Source organism: Halichoerus grypus, chromosome 4, assembly GCF_964656455.1.
Source record: "Halichoerus grypus chromosome 4, mHalGry1.hap1.1, whole genome shotgun sequence".
NCBI lineage: Eukaryota > Metazoa > Chordata > Mammalia > Carnivora > Phocidae > Halichoerus > Halichoerus grypus.
Genome location: NC_135715.1, coordinates 18126082 through 18147100, shown reverse-complemented (window position 1 = coordinate 18147100; position 21019 = coordinate 18126082). Strand labels below are relative to the sequence as shown.

Genomic DNA, 21019 nt, shown 5'->3' with positions numbered 1-21019 from the left:
ATTTATTATTGATTTTTGGTTTTAATTGTTTTCTTTGTTTTCCCATTCAGAGAATTTATCAGCAGTCTTCAACTGTACAGGACATTCTATGGGGGCCTGGCTGATGAGCTTTGTGCGAATGAATTAGCCGCTGCTGATGGACTGCCGTGCTGGAATGGGGAAGATATAGTAAAAAGGTATTTTATGTGTAGTGGTCTGTGAAAATATCACGGCTCCTTTCATCCTTGCTTTCTTTTCCTAGGTCCCGAATGGACCACTTCAGTTTTAACTTTGTCCCACAGGGTAGAGTTTACAGCAGTTTCGTCTCTTTAGTTTGTTAGAAATAGATTTGGTCCTTTTTGACATTTTAGAAATGTGATAGTAATTCTGTGGTGTTTGAACATTCTCTCTTCCTTTCTACCTATCTCAGACCTACCAACAATCCACTTTTTTGATAAGTATTATTTACCTTCTGTCCAATCTGTCTTGTTTATCAAGTATCTTACTTTTTTCATTTAGCTTTATGAGTTTTAGAAAGTGAAGAAATTCAGTGAAATGTGAATACCTGTGCAAAGATTCGTGGATATATGAATATGAGTTTCAGCAGTGTTAGTTATGTCCATCCTACAGTTGTCTCTTTGTGTATGTGTGTGTGTGCATGTGTGTGTGTGCATGTGAGTATCTATGTTAGAGTGGGGGTACGTCCCTGTGTGTCTGAAGCATTATTTATTTGTGTGTTGTCAATCATTCTCAAGCTCAGGAGTGAAATTTTTTACCATTTTTTTCCTCATTGTCTAGAATTTCTTTGACATTTTCTTTTCCTTTGCTTCCTGTAACTGATCGTACTCTGAAGTAATCTCCTGATCTTGAGAAAGTCCTAAATTCTCCCTCCGTAATATATAACAGTGGTCAATAATAACTGGTTTGGAATTGCTCTTTTGATTTTCCAGTGCTGGTGATTGTTATAGAATGTAGGCTTGGGTTGCATTTGGACTTGAATATTTTTATTTTATTTTGAACAATCTGCAAAAAGAGAGATAGGGTGTTAAGCTTTCTGATTTACAAACATGCCTACTCCACATGAAGTTAGGTGGTTTAGTTACCACAAGAGCGATAAGTTGATCTAAAATATCATTAACAACAAAAAAAAGAAGTCATTAGCAAATTAAGCTTACCATGACAAACATATACTCCAATTAAATACATTTAAATAATAAAAACTGTTTATGTATTTCTGTGTGATCATATTTATTATAGTTAAAGCTTATTTCCTGATACAATAAATGATTATTTTGTAGTTTATATCTGAGTATCTCATAGAGATTCTTAGATTTTGCAGAAAAAAATATTAACTACAGGAACATAATTAAATTTAAATATAATATTTGACTGACATGGCTAGTGTTCTTTGTTCATTATGTTCTTTGGATATTAGAACATATTTTCTAAATTTACCTTTCTTGCCTTTCTTGAGAGCACTCATAGTATGCCTGGAACTTTGAGTTCTTTTAGTCTTCATGTCACTGAAAATTCCTCCACTTAGATCTAATAATTAAATTATACTTTGACTTCTGCTTTCTCCTCTCACTTTGTTCGAGCTGGAATTGAACTTTTTGTGTATTAACCATTTTTCTACAAGGGCTAATGAGAATCCCATGGTGATTAATGAAAGATTTAGTATGTTATATAAAAAGGTGATATATTGCATTACATTATATCATCTCATTCTAGTGCTACAAGAACCTTAGTGTTAGCTTGTCCCACTCCTCTCGACTGTTTGGTCTGGAGTTTGTATAACAGGAAATGCTGTTGGGGAAATCAGTGATTTGGGAAAACTTTATTTAGAGGGATCGTATTTTCAACTCAAAGAATATATTTTCTTCTATATTGTGTATTTCTTAAGGCCTTATTCATGGTTTAGGAATAAAAAAAAAGCTCATCTTTAGCACCAATTCTCTGTACAAAGTATCCACATTTCTGATAAAGCAAATGAGGGGTTCTCATGATTCTCATTTGCTTCCAGCTTATTCTCCCCTTCGCTGTACCACCCAGCCTCCTGTCGGCCACTTCCAAGTGCACTGTTCGACTCCACTCTCCTGAGAACAGCTTACACTTAATCTTCTCTCAAACAACCCTTGTACCTCATCACCTTAACTGTCATTTTCCTATCCTTGAGAATATTTCTTCAGGTCCATCCCAATCTCATGGCTCCACTACCCACTTCCACTCCTCTTGGCTCACCTGCTGGCAGACAAGCCTCACACACTGGCTCTCTAGCGCCATCTCCGGGTGACTTTCAAAATGAACATTTTTCAGCTCTGATTATTTTCTGGCAGTTAGCCAAGGTTTTGCAAGCATTATCTCATTTAATTCTCCCAAAACTTGATTCCCTCATGCTCCAAAGCATGCTGATTGGGCGGTATCTCTTTTCTATTTGATCTTGAGAAAACTCTCTTGTATGCTTGACTTTTTTAAAAAAAACTATATTATTTGAATTGTATTTTTATTTGTGGCTCAGCCAATTCTTGACATAAACACACAACAGGACTTTTTTTCCCTTCAATGCAAAGTCAGTGCTAAAACCTAAATATCCATCACATCTGGTTAATTATGGTGCCTTCACCATGGAATATTATGCGTTTGTCAAAAACTGTGCATATTTTTATCTGCTAATGTGGAATGATTTCAAATAATTATTAAATTAAAAATAGTTAAAGCTAAGATATTACATATTTTACCAGCAGATCTGAATAAATAAGAAAAAGCAATATTGGCTCTGCATAGAATATTTTTGGACAGTTACATGGAAACTGCTAATATACTTAAGAAGTACTGGGGTTTTTTTTATTTGCATTGTATTTATGTTTAAGGAGAACAGATGTTGCAGTGATGTTAGAATTACGGGATGTTATTGTTTTCTTCTTTTTATAATGCTTTTTTTGAAGTGAAAGTGCTATTTTTACATAGAATTTCTAGCTAACTTGGATTTTCGTAGTAATTTTGTGATATAGTTTTATCAAAGCAGTAACAGATATGGGTAAATACTGAACTAGTGAGTTTGTGTAAGAAGTCTTCAACATAAAGTCAAGTCCTGATGAATGTTGCAATCTTGAATTATTAGCTACATTCTCCTACAGAAAAAAGGAAGCATAGCAGTGATCATTGTGTAAAAGCACTATGATCCTCAAATAAAACATTCATTTCAGAGATCTGCACTTAGTTGAGATAAATAATGCCATCACATTGTGAAGAAATGAGTATCAAGTGAATGTATACTACATTTGGGGATGATAGTAGTTTTTCTTTTCTTATGGTGGATTATAATACTCATCAGATTCATCCTAGAGAAATTATGCCACATCAATAGGATAAATTGGTGGCCAAGACTGAGTCTATCATTCATTGTAAGAGCAAAGTGATTATTTTGGCAAGACTGCTTCTCCGGAAGGCATTTTTTAGGAGATGATTGATAAGATTATTTATGTGCACAGACGTGCTGTCTCAAAGAGTAGGAGAGCCATACTGATTGTTTCAATATTATGACAGTCCTATAAAATTGGGTGAAATTACCTTTGTGTTCATCAAAAGAGGTGGAATTCCTTTGTGATTGTAGCTGAAAATATCTCAAGTATCTGTAGTATATAAGGAGTGTTTAATTTGTGAAACAAAAAATCTACTTTAATTCAAATGATTTCGAAGACAGCATGCATGCCCTGTACTCTGCGGCCACATTGGGATCAACAGTTCAAAGAATTTCTGGTTTAAGATGAAAATGTATTACCGAATTCCATGCAGTCTCTATCTCTCAAAGTCCCTCTTATCTGCCCCTCCTGTCACTTCATCATGAAACAAAATTGTTCTCCGAAAGGCATGTTGTGTCAGTCTTTCTGTTTTCAGAGCTCTGTTCTCAGTTCTCTGTGATTACAGATTGATTGTTTGATGGTTTGCACTTCATCTTTCCGAGTATTGACGTGCAGGTGACAGCTACTTAATTACCAGGGCTTCCTTTTCCTTTCTAATTAATAGACGGTTAATTCAGTTACTCTCCCTCAGTCTCCGGGAATTTATGACCTGCACAGCAACTCTCAGACTAGCCAGTAGCTGTGAGGTGTCCTCCTACGGTTAATAATCCACATGATTTCTACTTCGTCTTGAGTTATTGTTCCTTAATGCTTCTTTCATAATTCAGTGTTTTCCTTTCAAACTCTTATGATAAGGTACCCCTTCCAACAGAATATAATTGAATTTTTAAAAATCAGATAAAAATATAAAACCTCAGAAGTCTCTGAGTCTTTATACTTCTCTATTATCAGATTTCCAGACAATGATATTTTTCCTGGAGATACGTGTGTGTGTGTGTGTGTATCCAAATAGACCTGTGTATTTATTTTGTATTTATCTGAATATATCTGTGTGTGTATATATATATATATATACATATATATATATATATATACATATATAGATAGATATCCGAATATATCTGTGTATTTATTTTGTGATACAAAGCTGCTGGCTGATCCTTATATGCACCTCCTTGGTTCATACATTTCTTTAAAAACTTAAAAAAATTTTTTCATTTTTAATTGAAGTATAAATATAATATCTTGTAACCTCATTTTCTCCCCCTTTACATTATCTATCTGAAAAGCTACTCATCTTCAATCTGTCTTCTTCCTGACCTTGCTGCATTCAACTATATTTTATTTATCTGTTTTTTTTTTTTTAAAAACACCTGGCCTAGTTTCCAAATGTTGGAGACTACAAAGCAATCAGTTCTCAGGATTGTTCTGATTTTCGTTAATGTAACAACTAGTTGTTTTTCCTGTGTTGCTTGTGCAAAGGCAGTATGTTCTTCGTGACTTAAACAACAATCTGTTTTGTATTTCTTTTTTTTCCCCCCTTGAAATTTCAATCTATTCAATCAGGTTTCTAATATTGTTGAAGTAGACCTTCATTATAATCATCATTATTATCATACCTGTGGCCCATCTGATGTGGTTCAGGATTCAAAGAGACTTAAGAGATGTGGTTAGGAGACATCCCACCCTGACCCCATCACAGCAGTCTACCGTGGGCTCTGAGTTTCCCACTATTAATGGAGTGATTTTCAACTACATCATTTTCTCCATGCAGCTGTACATGCAGCTTTGCCAAACTCCCACTTTAATCTGGAGTCCTCATGAAACAAGTCCCCTCATTTGTGTTTGTGCGTAACCTCTAACTCCACCGTGACTCCTCTCATACTTTTTGCATTTATATGTCATAGATTTTCTCTCTTCTTATCTACTACAGTTTCTTTCATAACAGAACTCTTGTATTACCTGGCAGGTTAAGAATGATTAGTATCATTGAACACCTATCAGTAATTTTTTAAAGATAAGAGGACTCTGAGGAACAGGAAATTTTACAAGTGTTATTGAGAACTGAGAGATTTGGGGGTTGGGGAGGTGGCATGGTGATAAGACTCTGGTGGGTAATATGTGGGTTTAAAACTGAGTGCTGAAAGATGAGAAGAAATAAGATGAGTCTTAAGAGTTTCTGCCTATGGCTGACTCTAGATGTTGATTGGTTTGTTTTCTGACTTAATCTTAAAATCATGCCTGTCTCATTGTGTGCATTTCCGTAGTTATTTTTGGGAAACCAGAGTCTAAAGAACTCTAAGAAGTTCATGTGTTCTGGGTTAGAGACATACTAGGTGTGATTGTCTTTATCACAGATGAGGCATCTGGGTTGGGGGTGGATAAAAGTGCCAAGGCCTGCCCAAGGTCAAAAGCCTGAGTTTATAATCCTCAGTAAGGGACAAACTGAAATGCTTTTGCTCTTTTGTGAAAAAAATAAAAAAAGTATGGTTTTAGATATAAGCGACCATCCAGTTCATCCCAGGGCAGACTACACACTTCAGGTCCAACAGGACAAATGCAGGAATGGCTGGTGTGTTGGCTTTGCAGACTTCCTGGTTGCGTACGATCTCTCTCTGCCTTACTCTAGTACACTCGCTTGGCAAATAATTTTTCTTTGAATGGTGCCTGAAGTAGTTTGGTTCTGTAGAAAATGATGTAGACAGTAGCAAGAGGATGCACTTTGTATCAACTTTGCTCCAAGTCCCAACATTCCTAACTAGTGTTAAAACCTAAGAAAATATCCATTTTTCTCAGGTCATATACACATTTTGGTCTTTTCTAAAAATGCTCCATTAATTTGGTAATAATTGCATGTTATCCCATCTTCTGAACTGAGATGTTTCTTGTGAATCCCTCTTCACTGGCTTACTGGCTTAGTAGGCTCATGTCTCCTGTTAAGCGTGTAATTATTATATTCAGGAAGTTGGACTCAGAAAGGTGAGAGTGGAAACCGCTTCATTAAACCCACTCAGAAGGTTCCTTTCTACCGTGTCACTAGAATGAAGTCATGGCCAATTCTCAAAAGCCTTTGGTCACAATTAGTGTCTAAAGGACTTTTTATTGTCATTGGTCCCATAACCAGTGTAAATTTAGTAATTAATTCAGCCCCATAAAAAGTCTAAATTCTATAACAAAAAGGTCTAGTCCAACTTAATAATCAAAACTCCAAGTGGTCATTTCTCCCCATTCCTCAGTTGGGTACTGAGTCAGTCTAGGAGGTGCCTGTGGTGGGGAGAGGACAACCTCGTATTCTCCTCGTCCACATACTGACCTCATGTTCTCCTTGACCTCCAGGCAATGTTTCCAACTCCCCCCATGATAGGAGCTTGAGGGATGATGGGACAGAAGTGAGAGAGAAGAGGATGCTCCTTTTGACTGATAATTTTGTATTTCTCATTACTGAGTCCTAGCTTGGCAGGTGTGAAGAGCTGATCTAAGGCTCTGTGGGCTCAAGACAATGCCTCCTCCCTATTTTTCTTCCTCTGATGGTAAACCTCTGGCTTCTTGCTGCTGAGATCTTCTGGTGGGGTCTTTTTCTCCAGCATGATCTTCTCTAGACCATAGAAACACTGCTTCTCTCACTAGCTTCTGGAGGGGGTATAGCCTCTGCCCTGTGTAGCTGCGTCTCGTTACTCTGCTGCTAGGTGGGGACCTTCCTCCACAGGGCTGCCGTTCTTAGGCCTGGATCTACTACCAGTCCTTTTAATCTTTGCAAACTCCAAGGATCCCTAAAGCCTCTCTCACTTAGGATGAATGAATGGGAGAATGCCACAACTGTCCAACAAGTTTCTTCAAAGAAATTCTCTCCTTCGGCCTCTTCAACCTCAATCCTTTTATACAATTAAGGTGGATATGAAGATGAACTGAAAACAGGTTTTAGTCATCTGCTTTTCTTATCTAACACCTGAGTTTGGGATCCCATCTATTGTCTTGTTCTTGGCTGAAATGGAAACAGAAAGAGGGCTATTTTAGCATCCTTTTGCATGCATTTGGAACTGGTGTGTAGGAGACAGAAAACTAGATTCTATGTTCAAAACACTGCAATAGCCCTCGAATGATATGCAAACGTAAAACATTGTCCCCGCCTCTGTTTTTAGAATCTAAAAACAGGTAGAGAACATGTTCATACTCTGTACACAGTGGAACAGATGCTGTGAAGTAAGGGACACCAAAAAATCCCACAGGCTTTCAGATAAGGGGTGGAAATCTCATTTGATCGAGGGGATTCAAAAAATATTTAATAAAAAAGGTAATATGTGATAGGGGTCTCCATTCATTCATTTTTTTCCATTCACTCATTTAAAATAACTTCTCTAAAATATTTATGGATGAGATTAGATGATGTCTAGGATTTGCTTTTAAAATAATTCAGTGAATGGGGAGAAGAGGGTCATGCTATATATAAAACAAGGTTTTCGGTGTGTGGATAATCATGGGAGCTGTATTATGGGTACAGGGCTGCTTATTCTCTGTATTTGTAGATGTTTGAAAATTCTATAAGAAAAGATAGAGGTACAAAAATGAGAAGACATGAAAAATTACATTGTCAAGTAGCTACTCTCACATTGTTCTAGACACGAGGGACACAATGATAGACAAGACAGACATGAGCCATCTCTCATCAGATTAGGATATAGAGGACATGAACATGGATCAAATAATTACAAGTGTGAATAGTTTGCAGACTCTTCAAGGTTGGATGGAATTTTAATCAGCCGACTTGGTAGCAAGAAAGAGTGGGGAGCAAATGCAATCTCGAAAGAAATGCCTCAAGTTTGGTGGCCTGTTAATTGCATTATTTCCATTTGTGGGTAACCTTTCAGATTATCTTTTCTCCTCAGCACGCTTTCATTTGAGCTTCGTGGGCATGTCCTATTTAGTATTAAGCCTTCCTTTTGTTCATTATACCAGCCATTCATTCAGAAAGCCCTTAAAGCCCAGAGGTTACAAATGTTAGGCTCAGGAGGCAGGCTACCAAGGTTCTCAGTAAAGACTAGCCACTTACTAGTAAAGTGAATTCAGGCACATTCATTAACCACTAATTGTATCAGTTATGCTATTTTTTAAAATGTGGCTGACAATAATACCTGTCTCGTATTTGAGAATAAAATGTTATTCACAGACACAATTTAGAGTCCTAGCTATCACACAGTAAACATTCAACAACTGTTAAATCTTCTTATTCAACACTGTATACTCATTTACTTCAGTAGAAATGAAACCCTATTGGATTGAACTTCTCTCTTCATTAAATGAGTTCTACCATGGATCAGAAGACTTTCATTTGGAAAACAAAGATCTGTATAGGGGTTAGTTTATAAGTCGGTAAAAATTAATAATAGGGATCTTGATTTGGGAGTAGGAGATAGTCCCTTATTAATATTTTCATGATATTATTTAATATTTTAAATGATAATTTCATCGAGGTTGTAAGTGAAGAGTAGATGTCTTGATAGGAAGTTAATCAAATACTCTAACTGTAGAGAATTATTATCTGAGCTGTACCCACACAACATATGAGTTTTCTTAAGAGATCACTAAAGGTTAAGGTACAAAGAAAAAGCACTATAAAGATAAAATAAAAATAGGTTGCTCCTAAGCAGTAGTTTGGGAATATTCAGTCACTGGCTGTAGCATCTTAGGGTTGATCGTTAATGAACTACCAGTTGACTGGAAATCAGTCTCCGAACCCATACTAAATTTCAGTATGTCACACACCAGATTGTTTTGATGACATGACCGTTTCAAGGTTGCTCCCCTTCTGGCCATTCCTTTCCATCCACTGAGTTCCCAAAGGAAATACATAATGTGAAGAGAATCCTTGCAACAAAATGAGTTTGAACATCAGCCATCGCCGTGTCTCTACCGGGTTTCTTGCCAGACCTACACAGTACACACAAACTATTTTTAACTTGTTAACTGGTTTCCATCAGGGATTGTGGGTAGAGGAAGATTGGAAAAAAAAAAAAAAAAAGATAGCAAGATAAAAGTTTACTGAACTGGAAACCTAAAGGACATTTTCCCATCTGTTTGGCCCAGAAGCTGTTATCTCTTTGGGGTTACGGATTTCATCACAGTTCCATAGACGTGTGACTTCCAGATTGTGTTAGTGCAAAACAACAGCCGTCCAAAAGACCTCCAGAATGCCTATACCTATTTTAGCCAGAGCAGTTCCTTATTTATCCTTCATTTTCATATTGAGCTTACATGCGAGAAGCTCTTCCCTGTTCAGTAAAATAGGTGTAAGTTTGCTGAACTATAAAGCAGACACATAGTTTTTCTTAGTCTAGTCCTGTATTTCTACAGCAGAGCATATAAATTCATTAGTGAATGATTTATTATATTTTAAAATAAAACGCCAGGAGAGAGATGAAAGAGAACAGCTATTTATTCATAATACTTTCCTCTTCAAATAGACTCCAGTGTAGTCTCATCAATTTTATTAGAACATCTCATCAGTTATCAGTACATTTTATTGCCTAACCAACAAAATCCTTATTTTCTGATGCATTCTTCAAGGCAAATATATAAGCTTTTTTCGATAATGTTGAAATGGGTTTCCAAAATCTGATTTGCACCTACTTGCATATTAATGAATGTAGCATTTGAAGGATATTGACCTTTATGTTTTGACGTGCTTGATTAATATAATTATTTATTTTGTTGTTCTGAAGAGTTCATTTCTCATAACTATACTCAAATCAGGAAATGTTTTAAGATTTTTGTTGTTTTGTTTTCCTGGGGAAGTAGATGAATGCAAATTTTTTTGAGTATTTGTTTGTATAAACTACTTACAAAGTTCTGTCTAATCAGTTTTATATGTAATGGAAGCCACAATGAGTTGAAGATATGAATCTTTTAGATACTGAATAAGAAATCCAAGAGTCTTACAATAATGAAGGAAATGAATCCCAAGTTTGGAAAGTAGCTTAAGTCAGTGGACCCCAAACGTTACAAAACTCTGAAGAATGGCTGGGAGAACGGGAAATGCAATAAGAAAATTTTGCACTTTATACACTTCAAGGTAGTGCTTACATTTTTGAATAACATGCCCATGTTATTATAATCAGAAAAATGGAATTTCCATCTCAAGAAATACAGTATAATTTTTGAATTTCCTCTATCAGTATCAGCCAATCTTTAACCTAAACTGGTAAATTGCTACACATTTCTTCCCCCATTCTATAGAGTTCTGACAGCAAGAAAGCCTTTCTTTCCTTTCAGTTAAAGATTCTTTGCTGTCAGTAAGGTAACACATGTCAGTAATACATGATGGGTGATGATGTAAACATATTCATATAAACTTTATGTGAATTAAATATGAAATGACAATTATGTATTAGATGAAATATTGGTCCCTTCTTGGATTATTAGATGAAGTCTAGGCACTTTTAGGTATACTGGATCATTAAATCAACAGCATTTTGGAGAATATATTTAAATTATTTTGTATCAAGCAAAATTAATATCTTCTTTTAGCTAGCATGGAATATTTAAATATGAGGAGTAATGCAAAGCAGTGAAAAATGTTTGGTGCTGTTGGTTCAGAAATGAGTCACTGCCATCTGATTTGAAGTCACACTTCTTAATTGGGATACATGGTTCTTCAGAGGTAAGAAGTGAGGCCCTGCTGGGCAGAAGCCACAGCGTCAATGAAATCTGCAGTGAGTGAGCTTTTTATGAGATGGGCATAGAGTAACATATTAGGTGTATTAGTTAGGGTTCTCCAGAGAAATAGAACGAATGGTATCAATAGTATCTATCTATGTATCTATCTATGTATCTATCTTCTATCATCTGTATAGAGAAAGAAAATGTTAAGGAATTGGCTTGTGTGGTCATGGAGGCTGGCAAGTCTTCGATCTGGAGGGCAGGCCAACTGGCTGGAGTTTCCGACAGAAGTTGATATCTTAGTCTTGTGGCCAAAAACTATCTGGAAGTAGAATTTCTTCCTCTTCTGGAGACCTCAGTTTTTCTTGTAAGGTCTTCAACTGATTGGACAGGGCCCACCCACACCATGGAGGTAATCTGCACTACTTAAAGTCTATTTTAAATGTTAATTACACCTGGAGGAACCTGGGTGGCTCAGTTGGTTAAGCATCCAACTTTTGATTTCAGCACAGATCATGATCTCAGGGTCATGAGATTGAGCCCGGCGTCAGGCTGTGCTGGGTGTAGAGCCTGCTTGGGATTCTCTCTCTCTCTCTCTCTACCCCTGCCCCCCCCCCCCGCTTGCTCACTCTTTCTCTCTCTCTCTCAAAATAAATAAATAATTAAATTAAATAAATATTAATCACGTCTAAAAAATATCTTCACAGCAGCATCTAAACTAGTGTTTGAGGAAACTATTGGCTACCATAATCTAGCCAAGTTAACACATAAAATGAACCATCACAAGTAATATTCTAGGTGATGAATGAGAGGGCAAGTTGGTGCTGTTTTGGAGCTGATGTTCTAGGGGTGGGTGTGGAGGACACTGTGTTCCTTTAATCTCCAGAGAAAACTCTGGAGGAATCATATTTAAGCTGAAAATGTGGGAAGATGATGTTTTTCCAAGTAGAGAGAATATCATGTCTCATGTGTCTGAGGAACAGAAGGAAAACCAGCATGCTTGGAACAGAGAGATATGAAAGGTATGGGGGGATTGTCTATCATGAGATTGCAGATGGGGCAAGTGTTTGATCACAGAGGTCAGGGGAGAAGTTTGGATCTTATTCTAGGTGCTTTGAGAAGTCATTGCAGCTATCAAGCCAAGACTGATATAATACGGATGCTTCATGGAGAGAATTTTGAATATAAAGTTGAGAGAAAACCAACACAATCATACTGGTTCATATTGGCCAATCTGTGCGTGGTATGTGTGAGAGAGGAAAAATGAAAAAGAGAAAGAAATAGCACATGCACCTCTAAAGAATAAAAAGTTATCCATAGTGAATGAAAATCTTTCATATTTGTGTTATCTGGGAAACATAAGTCTTGTTTGCAGAGCAACGCCTACCACAAGGAAACTACGAGTATATAACCACACCGAGGATAAAACAGGCACAGCATATATCACAGAGGGACTCCTGCTACCCCCTCCAATGAAGTCCTCCTCAAATGAATGAGAAAAACACTACAAATCTAATAGAAGAGTGGACAAAGTACATGAATAGATAGATCATAGAAACTTATCAGGGGCTCTTAAACATATGAAAAATTACCCTCAATCATACAAATTAAAGAATTTCCAACACAAATTACATAAAAGCAAATTAAATTTAAATTTTTTTCACTTATGCTAATAAAAATAATTAAATTTGATAATTCACTGGGAATGACCAAGGTGTGGAGAAAAAAGATATTTCAATCCCCCAATAGGAAGGGCAATTATTTCTACATCTTTGAAGGGCAATTGGACAACATCTGTCAATATTTCAAATGCACATGACCTTTGAATCAGCTGTTTAACATTTAGGAATTTATCCTCAGATTTACTAATATATGTAAACAAAAGAGCATGCATTGCACATAGTTTATGGAGGCATAAGGTATGAATAACCAAAATGCCTGTTAATAGGGAAATAATTAATGGGCATGGTATATTCAAAAACAGAATATAAGGTAGATTTTTAAAAAGAAAGAGGTAGCCATACAAGTAGTGATATGGAAATAGCTAGAGAAGAAGAGGATTGGAGGATATGTATAGGAAGAAAAAATGATTGCTTATATTTCCATGTGCTTTTATAATTTAGTTACCATGTGCTTTCAGTCCTGTTCCCAAAAAACCAATTAAAAATAAAATTATCCATGTAAATGTTAAAGGAAAATTATGTCTTTCTGAAATACAGAAAGATGTCTTGCTTAAGAACAGTATCTTGAAAAGCCCATGGATCAAATAAAATAAAAGTAAATTGGCCAATAAAATAAAAGCAAATAAAAGTTTCCTAAATATTTTTTCAGTGTAAAGTTTAGAATTATTTGAGAAACAAATTGCACGAAACAGAGAGAAAATTCTAACTTGTGCACTGAAGGTCCAACCAGTGGTTTAGAGATTAAAAAGTGTTGGGGGCAGACTAGGACTGCCCGAACACTGCTCTCCCGACTAACTGAATAGACCCCAAACCCAATCTGGTTCTCACTCTCATGCCCCAGATAAGGAGGTGTCCTACAGACTGAATGTGTCCCCCCCCACAAATTCATATGTTGAAACCTAACCTCCAATGTGATGGTATTAGCAGTAGGGCTTTTGGGAGGTGATGTGGCTCTGCCCTCAAGAATGGGATTAGTGCTTTGATAAAAGAGACCCCAAAGAGATCCCTCCCCCCTCCCCCCATGTGAGGACAGAGTGAAAAGGTGACCGTCTATGAACCAGGACTTGACCTCTCAGCAGACACTGCATTTGCTGGCACCTTGATCTTGGATTTCCCAGCCAACAGAGTTGTGAGAAATAAATGTGTGTTATTTGTAAGTCCCCCAGTCAATACTATTTCTGTTATGCAGCCCTACTGGAGTAAGATAGCCCCATCTTACTGGATGGAGATAAGGAGAGAACTTGGTGATTGGAAGTGAGGGCTTTTCTTGCCTCTTTGGTGATTTTATTATAGTTCCTGCAGTATCATACCAGAGCAAATCAATCGATCAAGTGGATGGTTTATTATATTTTAAAGTAAAATGGAAGAGAGATGTGGCATAATATTCACACTGGAAGTTCATGTAGAGGCAACATGTGAATGGTACGATAAAAAAATTAAGTTAATCCCGGATATGGAAAAGGCATGGGATGATGTTTGGCAATTGGATAGAATTACAAATTTTTATCTAAGTTTCTTTATACAAAACCATACATTCAGAAATGCTATTTTCCAATACACCATTGACTGTACATTTGTTTTTATTTTCTGAAATTTATATATTGGTTTGCCTTCTTATTTTTTCCAAGCACTTTATTTTCCCCTAAAAAAGTGGTTTTCTTATTTCATCTAATTAATTACTCCAGAAAAAAGTTTTTTTTTTTCATGTCAGCTAACTCATTAGTAAGGAAGAAAGATGTTTATTTAAGAGACATACTAATTATATTACATGAAGACTTCACCTTGAAGAAGATGTGGGAAAGTAGAGTTAAAAAGAAATGCAATGTGACATTCCCTGAAGGAAACAATGGACAAACTTATGTTGTTTAGATATATATATATATATATATAATGTTCTGAATATGTAGTGAATTTAGTTCCCCAATTTTTAGGCCCCCACCCCCGACCTTCATTGAATCGGTAACCCTGGGTTGGGACCAGGAATCTGAGCTCTCCAGATGATTCTGATGACCAGTCAAGTGTGAGAACTTTTGCCTTAGGGCATCATAATATTTTTTAATAATTATCATTTTTTCTATGATTTTAGACTTTTAAAATAGGGAAGAACCCATTTCCCTCCTAAGGAAGTTTAGATTTCATGATGTGATAAATCTTTAAAAAAAAAAAAAAGAAATGATGTGATCCTTGTTGGATAAAGATTTTAGAGCAGACTTGATATCTGATAGAATTCCATTTTGATATACAGAGCACCTTCTACATAATGAATTTTGCATATCAGATGGCTGAAACCTTTACACAGCCAGAATTTTAAGTATTGCATATTCTGGAAGAAAAGCATTGATCGAATCCTTCTGAGATATTTAGTATCACTGATGGAAATTAATTATTTAAGCCACATTTGGATCTGTAGCAGTGCTCAGGAGGTAAGGTGTTTGAAAATCACTGCTCTTTCATGCAAATATACAAAATACAATATATAGAGTTTTGCATAATAATGGGTATTTTGGGATTTCTAAATACTGACCATAATAGACTGCTGAGTAACTGCAAATAAATATAAGGTTGATATCAATCATACTTGTTCTTAGTATAATATCTCCAGAAAAAAAACTCTGGAAGGGAAACTCATGAGTTATTGATGATAGTATTATTTAATTTAAAAAAATGTTAGGAATAAAACAGATCATCTGCACAAAGGTTGAATATATATATACAATTTTTAGTGTATGTATTTTGATGACGATCTCTGTTTGGAACATGAGGTTTTCAATATCATCTGGTTCTACAATTTTTAAATATTGTCTGGCCGGAAGTTCCATGCCTGGCCAGAGATTAAACTACCTCTAGGTTGTAAAAGCTTCAGGACTGGGCAGCTAATTAGGAATTTATTCATGCAAGATGCAAGTCAGCTTCTCTTTGGGACTCTATCCAAATAGACATTGCAAGCAAGCCTCAAGAGACATACACAAACCTGAACCATTAGTGTGTCTATCGACATAATTTATCATGCTTTTTAATGTGTGTCTTTTGGGAACTATTCACCAACAAACTTTATTATTATTTTTATTATTTACTTATCTTTAAAAAAATTTTAATGCCGTTCTTGGGAAAACACATGGTTGTTTTGGGATACCTAATTAGCAGTTTCCTGTTCATTTTACTTGCAAATGTATTGCTTTCCTCTCTAGAAGTTTTGTAACAGCCCAGATGACAAACTGTTTCAGCTTCATAAAGATTTCACCAACTAAACAAACTGTTTAGCTTTAATTTGAAAGAAACTCAACAGCAGCTTATGGGTGGTACAGTATGGAGAGAAATCCCACCTGTCCAGAGGGTTCTCAAAGGATGTAGAAGTCAAGCATCTTTTTGTCTCTTGTTTATCTTGATGAGGCAGGTGATTTCTAACTGCATGCAAATGAGTATAAGTAACTTGACATCTTGAACAGCGTAAGCTGCTTCAAAAGAAATTCCCTATTTAAAAATTTCTCTTACGGGATTTTGGTTTTCTCTCTGCTGAATCTTGTTTGACAAATATTTGTGTGGTGCCTACTACGTGGGAGGCTCTGTTGAAAGATGTTTAACAAATATTTATGTGGTGTCTACAGTGTGCCCATTAAAAATGCATAGCAGTGATCCTTGCCTTCTCCTGAAGGACAGCACGTGGGGTAGCCTTGGTGAGTGCTGGGAGAGTGAAGTGCGGGGTGCTTTGGGAGTGTACTGACCGAAGCGCCTGGAAGTCAGGCTGTAAGGGACCAGAGGATTCTGCTGGTTCCTTCAGACCCCACCCTCCTCTTGACCTGCAGCACATCCATTCCTCTACTCCTGGAAGTGTTGGTCAACAACAACTCTTATCTGGCACCTTCTCCACAGAATTGCCACCTCGCTCCTAGTCCGGGCACTGCTCCTCAAACCCCCTCCCCAGGCCCCAGTCTTGAGGTAATGACTGAGGCCACAGAGCAGCAACATCATTGCCTCCAGGTGAAATCAACTTCCTGCTGCAGTTTGTGCTTCAGTGCTTCCTGGTGGGATCAGAGGAAGTTGAACCCCCCCCCCCCCACGAAGACCCCATTCTTGCTGAGCTTTTTATCTTGGCTCTACCCTGCGTCGCTCCCTCTTCTCTACCTGACAGCACCATCTCCGATAAATCTCTTGAACCTGCTCCTGAGGAACCTGATTTAACAGAGTGATTTTCACAGAGACCTGCAGCGTAAGTAGGAGCTGCTAGAATAAAAGGGTAAGAGAAGAGAATTTCATGCAGAGAATTCCCCCCTGACTCTGAAGGCACAGGGGGAAGAGGAGTTCTAGCTAAAGAGCAGAGCGATGAGTATGGGACAAGCATTAAAGGGTGGGAAGGAGATGGGAGAAAGGAGTTGGTAATGAGAGATAAAGCAGAAGAGTTAAACATCTTTGTAAGCCAAACCACATCAATACCTAATTAATGCCAAAAACTGTGAAAAATCCAGATTATCACCTCTATTTTAGTCTACATAAAACATGTGATGTTTGAAATAATTTATTGGAGATATTTTAAAATGGTATTCTAAGATTTATTCCTTTGACTATACTGCAGGAAAAAAGGGCTGCTATCATCAACTACACCCCAACTCCATGTTCAACCCCCATCCCAGCCCACAATTATAAGGATGTATGTAGCAAGCAGACAGTGGGCAGTGTTTCCATCCTGCCGAAATTCTCACTCATTCTCCTTTCCAAAGGAAGTTCTTCAAGATGCAGTACAAACAAACTGAGGGTTACTGAAGGGAGGAGGTTGGGGGAGGATGGTGTGGCCGGGTGATGGGTATTACAGAGGGCACCTGTTGGGATGAGCTCTGGGTGTTATACGCAACTAATGAATCGTTGAACACTACATCAAAAACTAATGATGTACTATATGTTGGCTAACTGAACATAATGAAAAACACACATAAAAAAGTTTTAGAAATGGGGTGAGAGCTGGAGGAAGATGAGTTTTAAAGTGGGATTAAACATAAATTCCATGAAAAAAAAGTAACATTCACAGGTTCCAAGGATTAGTATGTGGATGTTTTACAGGGTGTCATTATTCAGCCTACTCCAGGTCTTTTGTACAATCCAGTATATTACAAAATAGTTTATAAAACCTGGCCATTTACTTCTCTATGACTCTCAGAAAACAAAATAATAGTGAAACAAAGTATGTGAAGATTTTAAGTAAAGCATCATATGTTCCATAATTTCTTGGTGCCAGAGGGTAAAATAAAATGTCAGAAGAAAGTCCAGATTATAGGGGCGCCTGGGTGGCTCAGTCATTAAGCGTCTGCCTTCGGCTCAGGTCATGATCCCAGAGTCCTGGGATCGAGCCCCGCATCGGGCTCCCTGCTCCACGGGAAGCCTGCTTCTCCCTCTCACACTCCCTCTGCTTGTGTTCCCTTTCTCGCTGTGTCTCTCTCTGTCAAATAAATAAATAAATAAAAATCTTTAAAAAAAAAAGTCCAGATTATAATGATATGATGATGATATTCAATAAATTCAATATTTAATATTAAAAAATAAAATGCTGTATGAAGGACATGCTATAAATCTATAAAGCATAATTTTCTTTAATTGCCCATTCTTTTTGTTTGAGTGTAGTTAACACACAATGTTACATTAGTTTCAGGTGTCCAGCTTAGTGATTTGACAAGTTTATACACTGTGCTGTGTTTTCATCAAAAGTGTAGCTACCATCTGTCCCATTACATGGCTATGGCGGTTTCATTGACTGTATTCCTTACACTTTGTTTTTTATTCCCGTGACTTACTCATTCCACAACTGGAGGCCTGTATCTCCCTCTCCCCTTCACCCATTTTGCCCAACCCTCCACACCTCTCCCTATCTGTATTGATAGTTCTGATTCTGCTTTTTGTTTATTCATTTTTTTTTTTTAGATTCCATTTATGAGTAGAATCATATGGTATTTGTCTTTCTCAGTCTGACTTATTTCAGTTAGCATAATACTCTCTGGGTCCATCCATCCTGTTTCAAATAGCACGATCTCATCCTTTTTCATGGCTGCATAATATTCCATTGCATACATATCTCACATTTTCCTTATCCATTCATCTATGGATGGACACCTTACAGCTGCCACCGCGTCTTGGCTGTTATGTATAATGGTGCAATAAATACAGGAGTGCATGCGTCTTTTTGAGTTAGTGTTTTTGTTTTCCCTAAGTAAATACCCAATAGTGGAATTATTGGATCATATAGTATTTCTATTTTTAATTTACTGAGGACCCTCTATACTGTTTTCCATAGTGGTTGCACCAATTTACATTCCACCAACCATGCACGAGGATTCCTTTCTCTCTACATCCTCACCAACACTTGTTTCTTGTCTTCTTCATTTTAGCCATTCTGGCAGGTGTGAGGTAATATCTCTGTGGTTTTGATTTGCATTTCCCTGATGATTAATGGTGTTGAGCATCTTTTCATGTATCTGCTGGCCATCTGTATGTCTTCTTTAAAAAAAAAAAGGATAATTCAAGTCCTCTGCCCATTTTAAAATCAGATTGCTTGTTTTTTTTGGTGTTGAGTTGTATGAGTTCTTTATACATTTTGTATATTAACCTTTTATGGGCTATATCATTTGCAAGTATCTTCTCCCATTCAGTAGGTTGCCTGTTTTTTTGTTGATGGTTTCCTTTGCTGCGGAAAAGCTTTTTATGTTGATGTAGTCCCAATAGTTTATCAGATGGAAAACATGTATTTAGTGTAACATTTTCCATAATAGATCTTATTGTAATCCAAGTTTTAAACATATTTATTTTGATACACTCTGTAACCTAGCAGGAACCTCTGAAGGTGAGTCTTCAAAAGCTTTGGGCTTCATTACTGTGTATATAACCTAGTATGGGTGTATAGTACAGTTCCAGTGAAACACATTTTAAAAATCTATATAAAATATGAAGAAATTACTTCTACATTATCTCTTACTTCCAGGCATGGGACTATATTTTCTTAAACTGAACACTTCTTTTTTTTTTTTTTTTTAAAGATTTTATTTATTTGACAGAGAGAAAGACAGCGAGAGAGGGAACACAAGCAGGGGGAGTGGGAGAGGGAGAAGCAGGCTTCCCGCTGAGCGGGGAGCCCGATGCGGGGCTCGATCCCAGGACCCTGGGTTCATGACCTGAGCCGAAGGCAGACATTTAAGGACTGAGCCACCCAGGCGCCCCAAACTGAACACTTCTTTAGCATTTGAGTTGTAAGTAATGTTACATTTCTCTTTGTTTGGACTTTAAATTGTCATAATGTGTAACTTTCCACAGACACACTGATCTGAAAATATATGCAGAGGTATAGTACTGAGTGGGAGTTTAGCTTGCACTGTGTTCCTCCTATAATTCTTGGATTGGTGTCTCCATTCTCCCAGCATTCCTATTGCACTTGGACCCCCATCCCCCCGCCAGATTTGTGTAAGAGACCCCTAATCCATCCACCTGCCACCTCACTTATGAATTCATAAATCAGCAATGCAATTCCTTGCCTATAACCCCCTTCACAGTGTGAATTTTCTCTGCACCTCTAGACTTACCTCTTTTTACTCTCTCCACCACATCTACAATCCTGGCATATCAAATACTCTCTCACATCAGTGCAGTTTGGGGCAAGCCTTTCATTCTTCCTGCAGTTTTCCCAACCCTTCACAATAAAGAGGCAATGCTTTGTTTTTATAAGGTTTGATCAACTGACCATTTTCTTCTCTGGGGTTCCTTATACTTGCTATATGCCCCTGTGAGAGCATTTGCCTGAGACATGCATTAATCACTTGCTTAGATGTTTACTTCTTTCACTAGACTGTTCCATGGGTGAGAGTCCCAGGCGTCATCTAAGTGAGATTCAGGAATGTCTGGCAAAGTGGAACTGGGAGCATGGGTGGCTAGGACTCTACTTACAGGAAGAATCATCTAGATCTAAGAAGGAACATTCACAATGAACCCTGTGGATAGAGAAGTGGTTCAATATCAGGGGCACCCTCGTGTCTGCCCCTCCAAATTTATTTCCCAGCTTATTCCCCATTGGGTATGGAAATGTGGAGTGAGGGACACTTCCACACACTACCTCAGACCACCAGACAGTTTTTGGACTGCTGAGCATTCATAGATCCATGATAGCACCTCAAAGATCAGGGGTGGACCCGAGGAAGCGGAGATGATATTTCCTGGCAGGGATCAGGATGCTGAGTACAGCAGTAGCTCTGGTACAGTGGTTTCATTGCCTGGGTGAACAGGGGCAGTCTTCGGGGACACCTTTTGGGGTTTCTCAGAAACATCAGATTTCAAGAGTTTTTTAGGAAGCCCAGATATGGCTTTCTGCGGGCA

The 21019-nt window shown here is 37.4% G+C and overlaps 1 protein-coding gene across 9 annotated transcripts in view; it reads left to right on the top strand.

The window, feature by feature from the left end:
* Nucleotides 1-21019, top strand: part of GPC5 (glypican 5) — a 1368657-nt gene that overhangs the window by 325458 nt on the left and 1022180 nt on the right. For all 9 annotated transcript variants that reach the window (XR_013446907.1, XR_013446906.1, XM_078070199.1 and 6 more), the window contains exon 5: nt 51-176. Coding sequence is in view for 7 of the 9 variants with exons in the window: in XM_078070199.1 (XP_077926325.1) it covers nt 51-176 (126 nt within the window). In the remaining 2 variants the exon portion in view is untranslated. The remainder of the gene's footprint in view (nt 1-50; nt 177-21019) is intronic.